This window comes from Coregonus lavaretus (genome assembly GCF_964263955.1).
Source record: "Coregonus lavaretus genome assembly, contig: SUPER_35_unloc_1, whole genome shotgun sequence".
NCBI classification, from domain to species: domain Eukaryota; kingdom Metazoa; phylum Chordata; class Actinopteri; order Salmoniformes; family Salmonidae; genus Coregonus; species Coregonus lavaretus.
Genome location: NW_028167181.1, coordinates 5,262,081 through 5,274,583, shown reverse-complemented (window position 1 = coordinate 5,274,583; position 12,503 = coordinate 5,262,081). Strand labels below are relative to the sequence as shown.

General features: G+C 43.7%; 1 protein-coding gene across 4 annotated transcripts; it reads left to right on the top strand.

Moving 5' to 3' along the window:
• The first annotated feature begins 870 nt into the window (after positions 1-870).
• Positions 871-8,937, top strand: LOC311110020 (uncharacterized protein). 4 transcript variants are annotated; one of them, XM_084188540.1, is made up of 7 exons: positions 871-1,326; positions 6,256-6,405; positions 6,707-6,829; positions 6,946-7,123; positions 7,439-7,554; positions 7,649-7,688; positions 7,798-8,937. In XM_084188540.1, the coding sequence occupies exons 1-7, from the start codon at positions 931-933 to the stop codon at positions 7,944-7,946; spliced, it is 1,152 nt and encodes a 383-aa protein (XP_084044666.1). In that variant the 5' UTR covers positions 871-930; the 3' UTR covers positions 7,947-8,937. The 4 variants fall into 4 exon arrangements, with proteins under 4 accessions (XP_084044666.1, XP_084044669.1, XP_084044667.1 ...); XM_084188543.1 differs by having other exon boundaries at positions 885-1,326; positions 7,439-7,539; positions 7,801-8,354; XM_084188541.1 differs by having other exon boundaries at positions 887-1,326; positions 7,801-8,754.
• The last annotated feature ends 3,566 nt before the right edge of the window (positions 8,938-12,503 follow it).

The window sequence follows — 12,503 nt, the reverse complement described above, 5'->3', positions numbered from 1 at the left end:
CAGTAGGGACCCTGATATTTAGCTAGCTAGCTACGCAAACAAAAATGTTTCACTCGTTTTTATTAGTCATCCACATCTTGTACACTACAGCTACCATTACCCCCCACCCCCACCCTTTTAGCTAGCTAGCTAGCTAGCCATAACGTAACGGCGTTTTATATTACAAGCTTGCTAACAGTCGACTGAAGTCATTGAGGGGCCATTGCCAGATACAATATCGCAGATCATCTTCTACTTGCCTTACATCCCATTAAAATGTTACATTGTTCGGTTTGATATTCATAAACTAATTTATTTTCTGGCGAGTTAAAGCTGATTGTTATATACACTCACTAGTCAGTTTATATGACGTATATAAACCCTGGATTGCTGATGCTATTTATTGGCCATTGAGAGGCTTTGACACCACCGGTCGGCCATATTGGCACGCCATAGGAGGAGCAGTCCTCCATAGGAATGAATGGGATTCTGCAGTATTTCAATTTTATGTTTCAAGGACAAAATTCTATGTACAGTTAAGTATTTGTTTTGTTGTAGTGGGGACAGTAAAATTAGTACTCTAAAAAAAAAAATACTTTAAGGAAAATGTTTTAATATTTTTTCATGTTTAGCTCGCATAATATACACTTTAGGTATGCATTAAGTTGTCTGTAATAGAATACATGTGTCAAAAACAAATGTAGACATTAATAAATGCATTTCTATAGCTTCCAAAGTACTGTTTTACAATTGAGGAGGACTGCCAAGATGGCTGCTCGGTGGCTTCAATACAGTACCCCCTGTTAGTCATCCAGGGTTTATACACATCATTGTAAACCACCCCGTTCACGAAAATGGATCGCTCCTACAAACAGTGAGTCACGTGGCCGTGGCTTGCCATATAAAGCAGGTAGACAGGCATCTAGTTATACTGTTCGATTGAACGTTAGAATGGGTAAAAAGAGTGACCTAAGGGACATTGAGCGTGGTATGATCGTCGGTGCCAGACGCGCCGGATCCAGTATATCACAAACGGCAGCACTCCTGGGCTTTTCACGCACGACAGTGTCTGTGGTTTACCGAGAATGGCGCGACAAACAAAAAACATCCAGTCAGCGACAGTCCAGTGGGCGTAAACAGCTCGTTGATAAGAGAGGTCGAAGGAGATTGGAAAGAATAGTGCAAGCTAACAGGCGGGCCACAATTAGACAAATAACGGCGCAGTACAACAGTGGTGTGCAGAACAGCATCTCGGAACGCACAACTCGTCGATCCTTGTCACGGATGGGCTATTGCAGCAAACGGCGGGCAAATGAGGAGTGGAAAAACATCGCCTGTGTAGATACGGTAAAGGAGTCAATGGAATGCAGACCGTTCCATTGACCAGTTTGGCGCACATTCAACAAATCTGACCTAACAAAGTGGATATTTGTCAAATCAGACATCTATGTATTGTAACAGGCCCACAATGTGGTTACTTAAGTCCGATTAATATGTTTGGCTGTTTTCGCTGCATAACGTTTAGAAGTTGCCCCTTTTCAGGTTCAGAAGTGACTGCTAAATTAACTCCCGTTCAGCTAAGCTGGTGAGCTAGCACACAGAAATCGGTGGTAGTAAGTCAAGTCGTTCTTAACTGTAAGAGTTGATTGGTTACGAATACATGAACGTGTTGAGGTTGACGTCCATAGAAGCGTTATACTCAACATTGTGTGAAATAAACAATAGCCTAAATGTAAACTGTTGTTGCGAGCGGTCAACGAATGTTTGGTTCCAGCCATATTATTCCTCGCAACTACCACGAAAGAGATCAAAATACTTATTGAAACTGGCCAACAACCTCCACGTTCAGTGTTGATATTTTGTATGTTGTGTTTATAATTAGACATTTCTAATGTATAGGCTAGACAATGTACTAATAACATGTTGTTCGCCGGCTTGTGAAATAGCCGGCCTGAATGACACGAGACCGAGCAAAAGGCGTTTGGTGTGTGGGTTGCTAAAACTCCGTTCGACCCGCTCTGGCTTTTCATGCAAACATTAATAAAGGTATTCTACATTAAATACATTTGAATTGATATGTTTTACGTCATTACTGCATGTAAACAGTCATTCTTCTTCGGAGAGTTTTGAGAACTGCATCTCAGGAATCGCCATGTTGTCATTCTGCCGTCTTTTGAAGCGCTAGAGAAAGGAACTCCATCTTTGTTTTACTAATAACCAGTGTGCAACTGCAGCCCGCAATTCGGGGCGTACTTCTATGATATCATGGCGGTCCGCAAACAAACGTTTTAAGTGCATGCCGCCACCTACTGTGCTGGCATGTACGCTCAATCATGATTCTGTACTACCATGAAAATAAAATTCAAAACCAAATAACTTCTACCCCCCCCCCTAAAAAAAAAACACTTCCCAACCCCATTAAACTTTATTTATATAATGCTGAGACACTCCACCCTTAGGATTGTTCAGCATGTCAACTATTTCAACAGTAACACCTGTTACCCCCAATATCTCTTTTGCCTTCTCCACAATAACCTTCAACCTGGCATTTCTGCTTTCCACAACCCAAGTCGTATTGATACCTTAATAAAAGCTATGAAGTCAACTTTATTCATTATAAAAGTGTCCTGACATCACACATTCATGAGCACAAGATTTCTGAACAGGCCTCGAAACCATGCTAGGACCATAAAAAAAAAAAAACCAACATTAGGTCCACTTACTACAGGTACATCCATGTAAGCTCCATCATCACACTAGTTCTACCAATCTGTTTTACAGCCTCTGCATATGATACATCATGACTGGTCCTATATCTCTGAGCCTTTCTAGCCTCTCTCTCTCTGTAGCTGGCATCCACCAAGTGTTCTCCCCCACAATTACAGCACTTAACCTTCACATTGCTACCACAGTCACCGTAATCATGTTCCCCTCCACACTAGGCACATCTTTCCTTTACACTGAGCAGCTACATGTCCCATGCTTTGGCATTTAAAACGCTGCATATGGGTCATTCTCTAACATTGAAACTAAGGAATCCTATCTGTACTTTTCCCGGCAAGACTTTCTAAAACCTCAGCATCACTGTTAAGCTTTCATTTCTTTGACCCTCTTTCCTACTGATCAACATTTTGGCTTCAATCACTCTGCCTCCCTTCACATTTTCTTTAATGTCATCTGTGGACATAGATATTGGGACCCAGGTGATGACTCCCCTTAACCTAGCATAAGCACCAGGTACATGGCTACATGGCTTTTAATCTTCTTCCCATTATGTTTTTCCATTTGCAGAATCTTCCCTTGCTGAGCCTGGCTACCACAAAAAAATTAGCAATCTACCATTTCCAATCAACCGGGCGAGTTTAACTTCACTTATCTCTTTCTCTACAGCGTTAGTCAGATAGGGTGTAAATGAGGCCCTATGGTCTCAAACTCCACAACTTTCCACTCCGACATATTACTTTAGCTTCCTACCTTGACCCTCTTTTTACTTTCTACACTAGCCGCTCCACTGCTTTCAGTATCATGATCTCTCTTCTTCCTATGTCTTTCCACTACAGACCATTCAGATCCTTGAGCCTCATCCTCCCGCTCCATATCATCAGAGCGGTCACCCATACTGATCGCACAGCTGTTGCTTCTCCATTTCGTCCACACTACTTGCCACCATTTCCCCTAATTTTTCTATCCTCTTCGGGGGCATCTTGCATGTGGGTATTCCTGCATCTAGCATTTATTTGCCTATTTCTGTTATGGAACGCCTACTCTGAAGTGTGCAATAACTGAATTTGCCCTTGCACTCCTAAACAACTACATTTTTAGAAACTTTGGCAAAGGGTGAAGTCTACAAAATGCAGTCCACTGTCTGTTACAGATTCTAGTTTTGGAAACAATACTGTATGGAGCTCAAATGTTTAACAGCCAAAATCCATCTTCTCCCACTGCCGGCCACTGGGCTTCCTCTCACCACCTTATTTGGTAGTGAGTGGAAACTCCAACCGGATACTTCACATTTATACATCCGGTGAAATATCTGGCTAATTGTTCTGCGCTACTGGTCTGTACTAGCTATAGCAAAGAGGAAGAGAGGCCCAACTCGGCTGAAAATCTGTCTCCCTCCAACAGGTAGTGTTGTTTCGCCCACAAAGCAAGGAGTTTTTGTATGGAGGTCAATGAGCGTCGAATTTGGTCAACAACAAAAAAATATGGCTTATTTGCTACGTGAGGTTTATTTGATCTAATAAGTTTCATAATGCTTAAGCTAAGTGTACTGATATGTAGGTCACGTGACATCCTGGCAACTTTGGAAAAAAAAAAACATATCGGGGATGGCTATGCATATTCATAGCATCTCTCTCCATTGAATATAGGCTGTTGATGTCAACAACCCTCATCGAATATTCAAAAAAGGATTACAAAAAAAGGATTACAATAATGAGATGTATCCAGCAAAGAAAGGACCGGCTAGACAGCCCGCCGTGCCGCTTTGTGGACAACGACTCCCATTGTTATGATGGAGAGACATGCATCTTGTCAGTATATCCATAATCTTTGGCTATAGCTAGCTAGTCTTCTGGTGGGGTTATCGGCTGTTAGCTACCAACTTTATGGTGCATTAGCTCCATCTACTGTACTGGAGCGCTCGTCTCCCGCCTATGTACTGGAGTCGTAGCTTAAAAATGGCCCAATAGAAGTATAAAGAGGGATTCCTGCAGATGCAGGAATGCCCACATGCATTACATTTACATTTTAGTCATTTAGCAGACACTCTTATCCAGAGCGACTTACAGTTAGTGAGTGCATACATTATTTTATATTTATTTTTCATACTGGCCCCCCGTGGGAATCAAACCCACAACCCTGGCGTTGCAAACGCCATGCTCTACCAACTGAGCTACATCCCTTCCAGCCATTCCCTCCCCTACCCTGGACGACGTTGGGCCAATTTTGCGCCGCCCCATGGGTCTCCCGGTCGCGGCCGGCTACGACAGAGCCTGGATTCGAGTGGCACAGCTAGCACTGCGATGCAGTGCCTTAGACCACTCTCCCGAGTGGCGCAGTGGTCTAAGGCACTGCATCGCAGTGCTAGCTGTGCCACTAGAGATCCTGGTTCGAATCCAGGCTCTGTCGTAGCCAGCCGCGACCGGGAGACCCATGGGGCGGCGCACAATTGGCCCAGCGTCGTCCAGGGTAGGGGAGGGAATGGCCGGCAGGGGATGTAGCTCAGTTGGTAGAGCATGGCGTTTGCAACGCCAGGGTTGTGGGTTCGATAAAATAATGTATGCGCTAACTGTAAGTCGCTCTGGATAAGAGCGTCTGCTAAATGACTAAAATGTAAAAATGTTAGACCACTGCGCCACTCGGGAGGCTAACGCCCCGATGCAGAAACGCCCCGATTTGCGGGCTGCAGTTGCAACCTTCTAATTTCTAACAAACTGTCCTATCGGTCGTTCGCTCGACGGCTAGTGAATCAATTTCCCCAAAATTGTTTTAGCTTTACAGAGTATATTTGCAATCCTTCCCGTTGCTGTAGGGTAGTTAATGGCGGGCAGGCAGGCTTCTCTTGCAGCTCTTCAACTGCACGGCAGCGCTTAAAAGGGCAATGGCTAGCCTGTAGCGAGCTTGCTAACAAAAAGCATTGCATGTATCTTTAGTGACTGCATCAGCGGGCCAAGTGAAGGTAGAACTGTATTGTGCGGTTCTTCCTCGTGGCAGCGGTTTCAAAGAAACAACTGCGGTGCCTCGACATTAAAACAATGCAACCAAATACTTTTATTGATGGCTCCACTCGACAGCCTTATCAATGTTTCACTTTGTTACTGTGCAAATCATGATCTTTGATGTTCAACGTTAACTTTATTCAACCTTTTTAATCAACCTTTTGGTTGCGCAATGACTGTCCCTGACTATTAAACGTGAACTCTGCTCTTTCAATTATTAAATGTAACATTTTGTAGCTAGGAACTGAGAAGTTGAAGGATTCATACAGAAGTCAGGAGAAACTCCTATTAATGCGGTCCATATTTTGTGTATTGGACTTTTTCCATCCTTTAGTTTATATTCAAGCTTAGTTTTTTTAATGCAGCTAGTTACTGTTGCCAACATGTGACCATTCTAAAACAGGTTTTCCACACCACTTTTACATGTATGCATAAAATAACGTTATAATATGTGTGCATTACCCATGTGTTTAATGCATCTGTAAACAATGCATGCTTACGTTTTTCTTTGAATTACATGGATTTCAATTTTACAAATGGTATTTTATCCTTATAGGTACGAGAACTTGTCCTGGACAACTGCAGATCAAATGAAGGGAAAATCAAAGGCCTCACAGCAGAATTCGTCAATCTGGAATTCCTCAGTTTGATAAACGTTGGCTTAATATCAGTCTCCAACCTTCCCAAACTTGGGAAACTCAAAAAGGTAACGTTTTGCTTATTATTATTTTACACAAGCTTATTCCAGTAAAAGTGACATTTGTGTTTACTTCTTTTGAAAAATAACTTCAATTCTGGCTGTGGGGGTAGAAGGAGCCATGGTTAGTCCCTAATGTCATCCTAGTCCCTATATAGTGCACTACTTTTGTGGGTCCTGGTCAAAAATAGTGCACTATGTTCTGTAAGGAATAGGGTTCCATTTGGGACAGTCATTGTTTTCTGAAAGACTGTTACTTGTTTGGGCGTTTAGACAGAAGTGACTGATATATCTTCACATTATGTTGCAGTTGGAACTCAGTGACAACCGAATCTCTGGTGGCCTTGACGTGCTAGCAGAGAAACTCCCCAACCTCACACATCTAAATCTAAGCGGGAACAAACTGAAGGACATCAGCACATTGGAACCTTTGGTAGGTACACCAAACTCCCGGTAGAGCACAATACAGTGTGACACCATCTCATTGTCTCAGGCTATGCCTCAAATGACACTTCCCCATATAGATCTTTGACCCATTTGGTCCCACAGAAAAAGCTGGACAGCCTGAAGTCTCTGGACCTGTTCAACTGTGAGGTGACCAACCTGAACGACTACAGGGAGAGTGTGTTCAAGCTGCTCCCTCAACTCACCTACCTGGATGGGTACGACGTGGAGGACCGGGAGGCAACCGACTCGGACGGAGAGGTGGACGATGACGACGATGAGGGTGGGCAGCCATTTAGTTTTTGTGTTGAGGAAATGGAAGCGCAGATGTGAGTTGAGAATGGGGGTCTTCTGTAGTTCAGTTGGTAGAGCATGGCGCTTGCAATGCCAGGATAGTTGGTTTGATTCCCGGGACCACCCATACGTAAAATGTATCGCATGACTAAGTCGCTTCGGATAAAAACATTATATATTACAATCCATATTAGTACATCGTGGGTGTTTTGTCATGCAAGGCAATTCTATTGTGTATTTGTAGGGTTTGTCTGCATGTATCTGTGTGATGACTGACAATGGAGGTGGGGTAATTGTTTTTTAGGAGAGGATGAGGACGGAGAGGAGGAAGACTTTGATGAGGATGGTGATGAAGAGGAGGGAGTAGTAGGAGAGGAGGATGATGAGATCAGCGGAGATAAGGCAGTAAAGCCCTTTTTGGTTTGTTTGTGACTCAATAGTTTAAAAGATCAACAGGGGGGGATATGGTTTGAGAGCTCTGTGGATTCTGACCTGCTCTGTCCCTTCTCTCCAGGATGAAGACCTTGGCATTGATGGTGAAGTTGACGAAGATGGTACGTCATTCATACTTTGTCACAAGCTCATGTTAAAAAGTTTCACGTTTGGATGCTTTACTAAGTACAGTACCTTTATAGTATAATGACCCTTTCCCATTTCTCCCAGAAGTAGAGGCTGTCCAAGGAGAAAAGAGAAAGCAAGAGCCTGACGACGATGAGCAAAAAACGACAGCCTATCAAGTTACCAACCCCTTCCCTTTCCCTCTCCACCCTGACACCCACCCTGCCTACTCCACGTCTCTCCCCCAGCTTTGAGCCCCTGTGTGGGGCAAGACTGTACCAGACGGGTGGTTAGAGTGGAGCTGCCTGTGCCCTATGGAACCGAGAGCCATTCCCAAGGTTCTCAAGCAGCGCACCACTCCGCATCCCACAATTTCACTGTCAACTCCCCCTTTCTGTATACCTGCCTGAGGACTTTGGGACTGATATCTAGTTTTGGGTCTGTGCTTTTAATATTTTGTTGGATGAATGAATACATTTTTTATGTTGGGTTTATTTCTTACCCCTCTTCTTTTTGTCTGCTTTATCTTTTTTCTTTTTTTTATAGCAACTGTGCGACTAGCGAGCTATGATTGTGTGGCTGCCTGTTGCACAAATCACGGTTGTAGCTACATTTTTATTTATTTTTTAAGAACAAACTTTGTAAATAAAATGTTAACATTTTGCGCTTTGCTCTCCTGCCATGCTTTTCTCTTGTCACATCTAGAGTTGAATGAATCTGATGGGTTAAGTGCCTGTCTCAACTCCTGAGTGCAATGGGTTGCCTCTGTGGGAAAAGTCTAGAACTCATCTTTCTATCACACAATATGCACCAAATGCCTCAATGGATACTTCAAAGTCACTCTACAAGATTACATGTTGCAGCTTATCATTTTATTTTGAATGGGAGGGAAGGGAAGGGGGGGGGGAAAGACTGCAATAGGAAGACATGAAATCCACTTCAACTCAAATGTTATTCGTCACATGCTTTGTAAACAGGTGTAGACTAACAGGAATGCTTTCTTACGGGCCCTTCCCAACAATGTAGAGAAATAATAAAGTAATACAAATAATGGTTGATGCACAATGAGTAACGATAGCTTGGCTACATACAAGGGGTACCAGTACCGAGTCCATGTGCAGGGGTACGAGGTAATAACTTGGCTATATACAAGGGGTACCAGTACCGAGTCCATGTGCAGGGGTACGAGGTAATTGAGGTAGATATGTACATATAGGTAGGAATAAAGTGACAGATAATAAACAGTAGCAGCAGTGTATGTGGTGAGTCAATGTTAGTGCAAAAAGGGTTATTGCAGATAGTCCGGGTAGCTATTTGGTTAACTATTTAAAAAGGTATAATATGCAGAAATCGGACCGCCATTTCCTGCTTGCTAAAATGTGAATAGTTAGCCTAATTTCAGTTTGTGACAAAACTCTGGACCACGAAGCCAGTTCCACTACTTGTTTTCATTGTTCCCCTCTAATCAGGGATTTAGACCTGGGACACCAGGTGGGTACAATTAATCATCAGGTAGAACAGAACCAGCAGTCGCTGGACCTCATAGGGTAAGAGGTGAGAATCATTGTACCATCTAAACCGCTGTGAAATATATTTTCAATAACCAAAGATATTGTCTTTTCAGCTGTTTGAAGCTGGTGTACAAAACCGAAAGTAAAAGGCACAAAAACTAAACTTAGGAACGGGAAACATAGACATAGAGCACATAAAACATATCTACCCCCTCTTAGACTTGCTTTCAATGAGAATGAAAGATCTATAACTACATTTATATGTGAATCTGGTCGGGTCGCCCAAAAAGATACATGTTGCAGCTTTAACTAACTATTTAGCAGTCTTATGGCTTGGGGGTAGAAGCTGTTCAGGGTCCTGTTGGTTCCAGCTTGGTGCATCGGTACCGCTTGCCGTGTGGTAGCAGAAAGAACAGTCTGACTTGGGTGGCAGGAGTCTGACAATTTTTTGGGCCTTCCTCTTACACCGCCTAGTATAGACGTCATGGATGGCAGGGAGCTCGGCCCCAGTGATGTACTGGGCAGTACGCACTACCCTGTGTAGCGCCTTGCGGTCGGATGCAGTTGGTCAAGATGCTCTCAGTCGTGCAGCTGTATAACCTTTTGACTTTGAGGGCCCAAGCCGTGCCCTCTTCAGAACGGTGTTGGTGTTTGGACCATGATAGAACCTTAAAGGCTCTGCATGGTCAATCCGACATCTGCAGTGGCCGTACAATATTTACTGCGAAGCGGCCTCCCAAGAAGTCGGAGCATTCATACTTCTTGCGCTTCACATAGCAGCCTGTTGTGAAGCAAGTTGTCAAGGAAGTGAGTTTCTGTTCATACATGACCTCTCATCCACCACCTACCGTCAACCAATCATGCCAATGTGGAGCTATACAGAGCCCTAGGCATTGTTTAAAAAATTGGGAGGTGCACGGCGATGCGGAACAGAGCTCGATTTGGCCTCAAACCCTCCGTACGGAGCCTCCGGGTGGCATTTCTGGAGTAAGCATAAATTGGCTTTTATTGATGTGGACACCGAGGAACTTGAAGCTCTCGACCCGCTCCACTACAGCCCTGTTGACGTGGATGGGGACGTGCTCGGCCCGCCATTTCCTTTAGTCCACCATCAGCTCCTTTGTCTTGCTGACGTTGGGGGAGAGGTTGTTGTCCTGGCACCACACTGCCAGGTCTCTGACCTCCTCCCTATAGGCCAGGGATGGGCAACTGGCGGACCACGGGCCGCCCCCCTTTTGTAGGCCCGCAGACCAATACAAATTAAAAAGTTGGGGTCTCAACTAACTGTTGAGTTAGAATGATAGAATACACAAGGTGCAATTTCGAAATGTGGTTGTGCATCAGAAGTCACTTAATTAGCCCATTTCAGCAAAACATTTTTAGATTGGTAAGTTAGTCTAGCGGCCAACTATCTAAACTTGTAGTAAGCAAGGTAGAATTACCGACTGGGTGGGGCCCATTGATCATCAGTTATCATATTAAAAACTGCAAACATTTGCCTCCACCCTACGGCAAAATATGTAGAATTGCAGGAAAGTAGCTGTAAAACTGCACATGTTTCTCTCCGCCCCATGACAAAATGTGTAGAATTGCATGAAATGAACTTTAAAACGTAAACGTTTTATCTTCGCTGTCACGAGGGGGGCCGCTAAAATGTTTTGCTCGCAAGGGGGGGGGATATGGATGTGGGTACGCAGACCCACACGCCACCTCTTGATGAGTTCCGTTTTTTTGTGGCCCCCACCCCCATCAATGTTGCCCATCCCTGCTATAGGCTGTCTCATCGTCGTCAGTGATTAAGTCTACCACCGTCGTGTCGTCGGCAAACGTAATATTGGTATTGGGAGTTGTGCGCAGCTACACAGTCGTGGGTGAACAGGGAGTATGGGAGGGGACTAAGCACGCACTCCTGAGGGGCCCCTGTGTTGAGGGTCAGTGTGGCGGATGTACTGATTCCTACCCTCACCTCCTGGGGGCAGCCAGTCAGGAAGTCCAGGATCCAGTTGCAGAGGTTCAGTCTTACGGTCCTTAGCTTAGTGATGAGCTTCGAGGGCACTATGGTAGTGATCTTCTCGTGGACATGATGATAGCTTGCGTGGCTGGGCTACTGTCAGAATACAAACAACCTGGTATTATTGTTGGAGCAATATCCGACCTGTTACCAACTTGGCTGGCTAGCTAGCTTTTAAACAAAATGCTGGTGTGTATTCATTAGTCGGATTCCATCAGCAAACTGAACAAAATGTATCCAATAGAAACTCTCGTTTTCGTGGGAAAATGTTTTTGGTTTGGAGTAAATGGTTTCCGTTGTAGAACGTTTCGCAACAGACGAAACATTCTGCAACTGAATCCGACTAATGAACACACCCCTAGGGTGTAATCATTCCACCAATAATTTGCAACACGTTTCGTTTACAACTAAAACGAGAGTCTCTATTGGACAAATTCAGGTAGGTTCCTCCCCGTTTCGTTCTGTTTAAGAAACGTTTTGCAACAGAATCACTGGAAATAATACACCCCTGATGTACAGTATGTAACTGGTTCACTAGGGAACGTAAAATAGCTGATGGGTTACAGAATATTTAACGTTATTACGTTGACTTAACTTAGCTAATACGCCTACCATTGAGCATATTATTCACTGTGTTAAAGGACAGAGTTAATGCAGAATTTGAAGTTCACATTTGTGTAACGTTAGGTAAGTTGACGTTAGCTAGTTAGCTACAGTAGCTAGCGTCTAACGTTAGAGTTACTCGCTAACGTTATGAAACGTGACCCTATTTAAATTATTCGGCTACAAAGCGCAGTAGATAAAAGTCAGAGCTATTTCATATGGTTAATATGAACAGCTACTTACCAAAATAAAATGTATTTGAAAGAAGTAAACAAACATGCAGCAGTAAACGTCAACCGCCTATTCTTCATTCAAACGTGAGTAGGTTCGCTGCTATTGGTTATAAACCGTAAACGTCAACTCTCCATCGCCATCACGTAAATCTATGGGGTCGCCGTTTACCCATTACTACCACCTGCTGTTGTGTTTGTTTAGTGCACCGTATTATTTTCGAACGTTTCAGATACTGCATGTTTGCAAAGACAAAATTCAATGGAAGTCACAGTCAATGCCCATACTGGATTTGAGCAATTTTATTCACAAGACAGTATTTATTTTATTTTCATACAAAAGACTTAACATTCAAACATTCCAAGTCAAGTTGTATACACAAACAAACTAACCCTCTGCATCTGTCCCACTCGATGATTGGCATTCACTTTGTAATACAGACACAGCAAACTTGA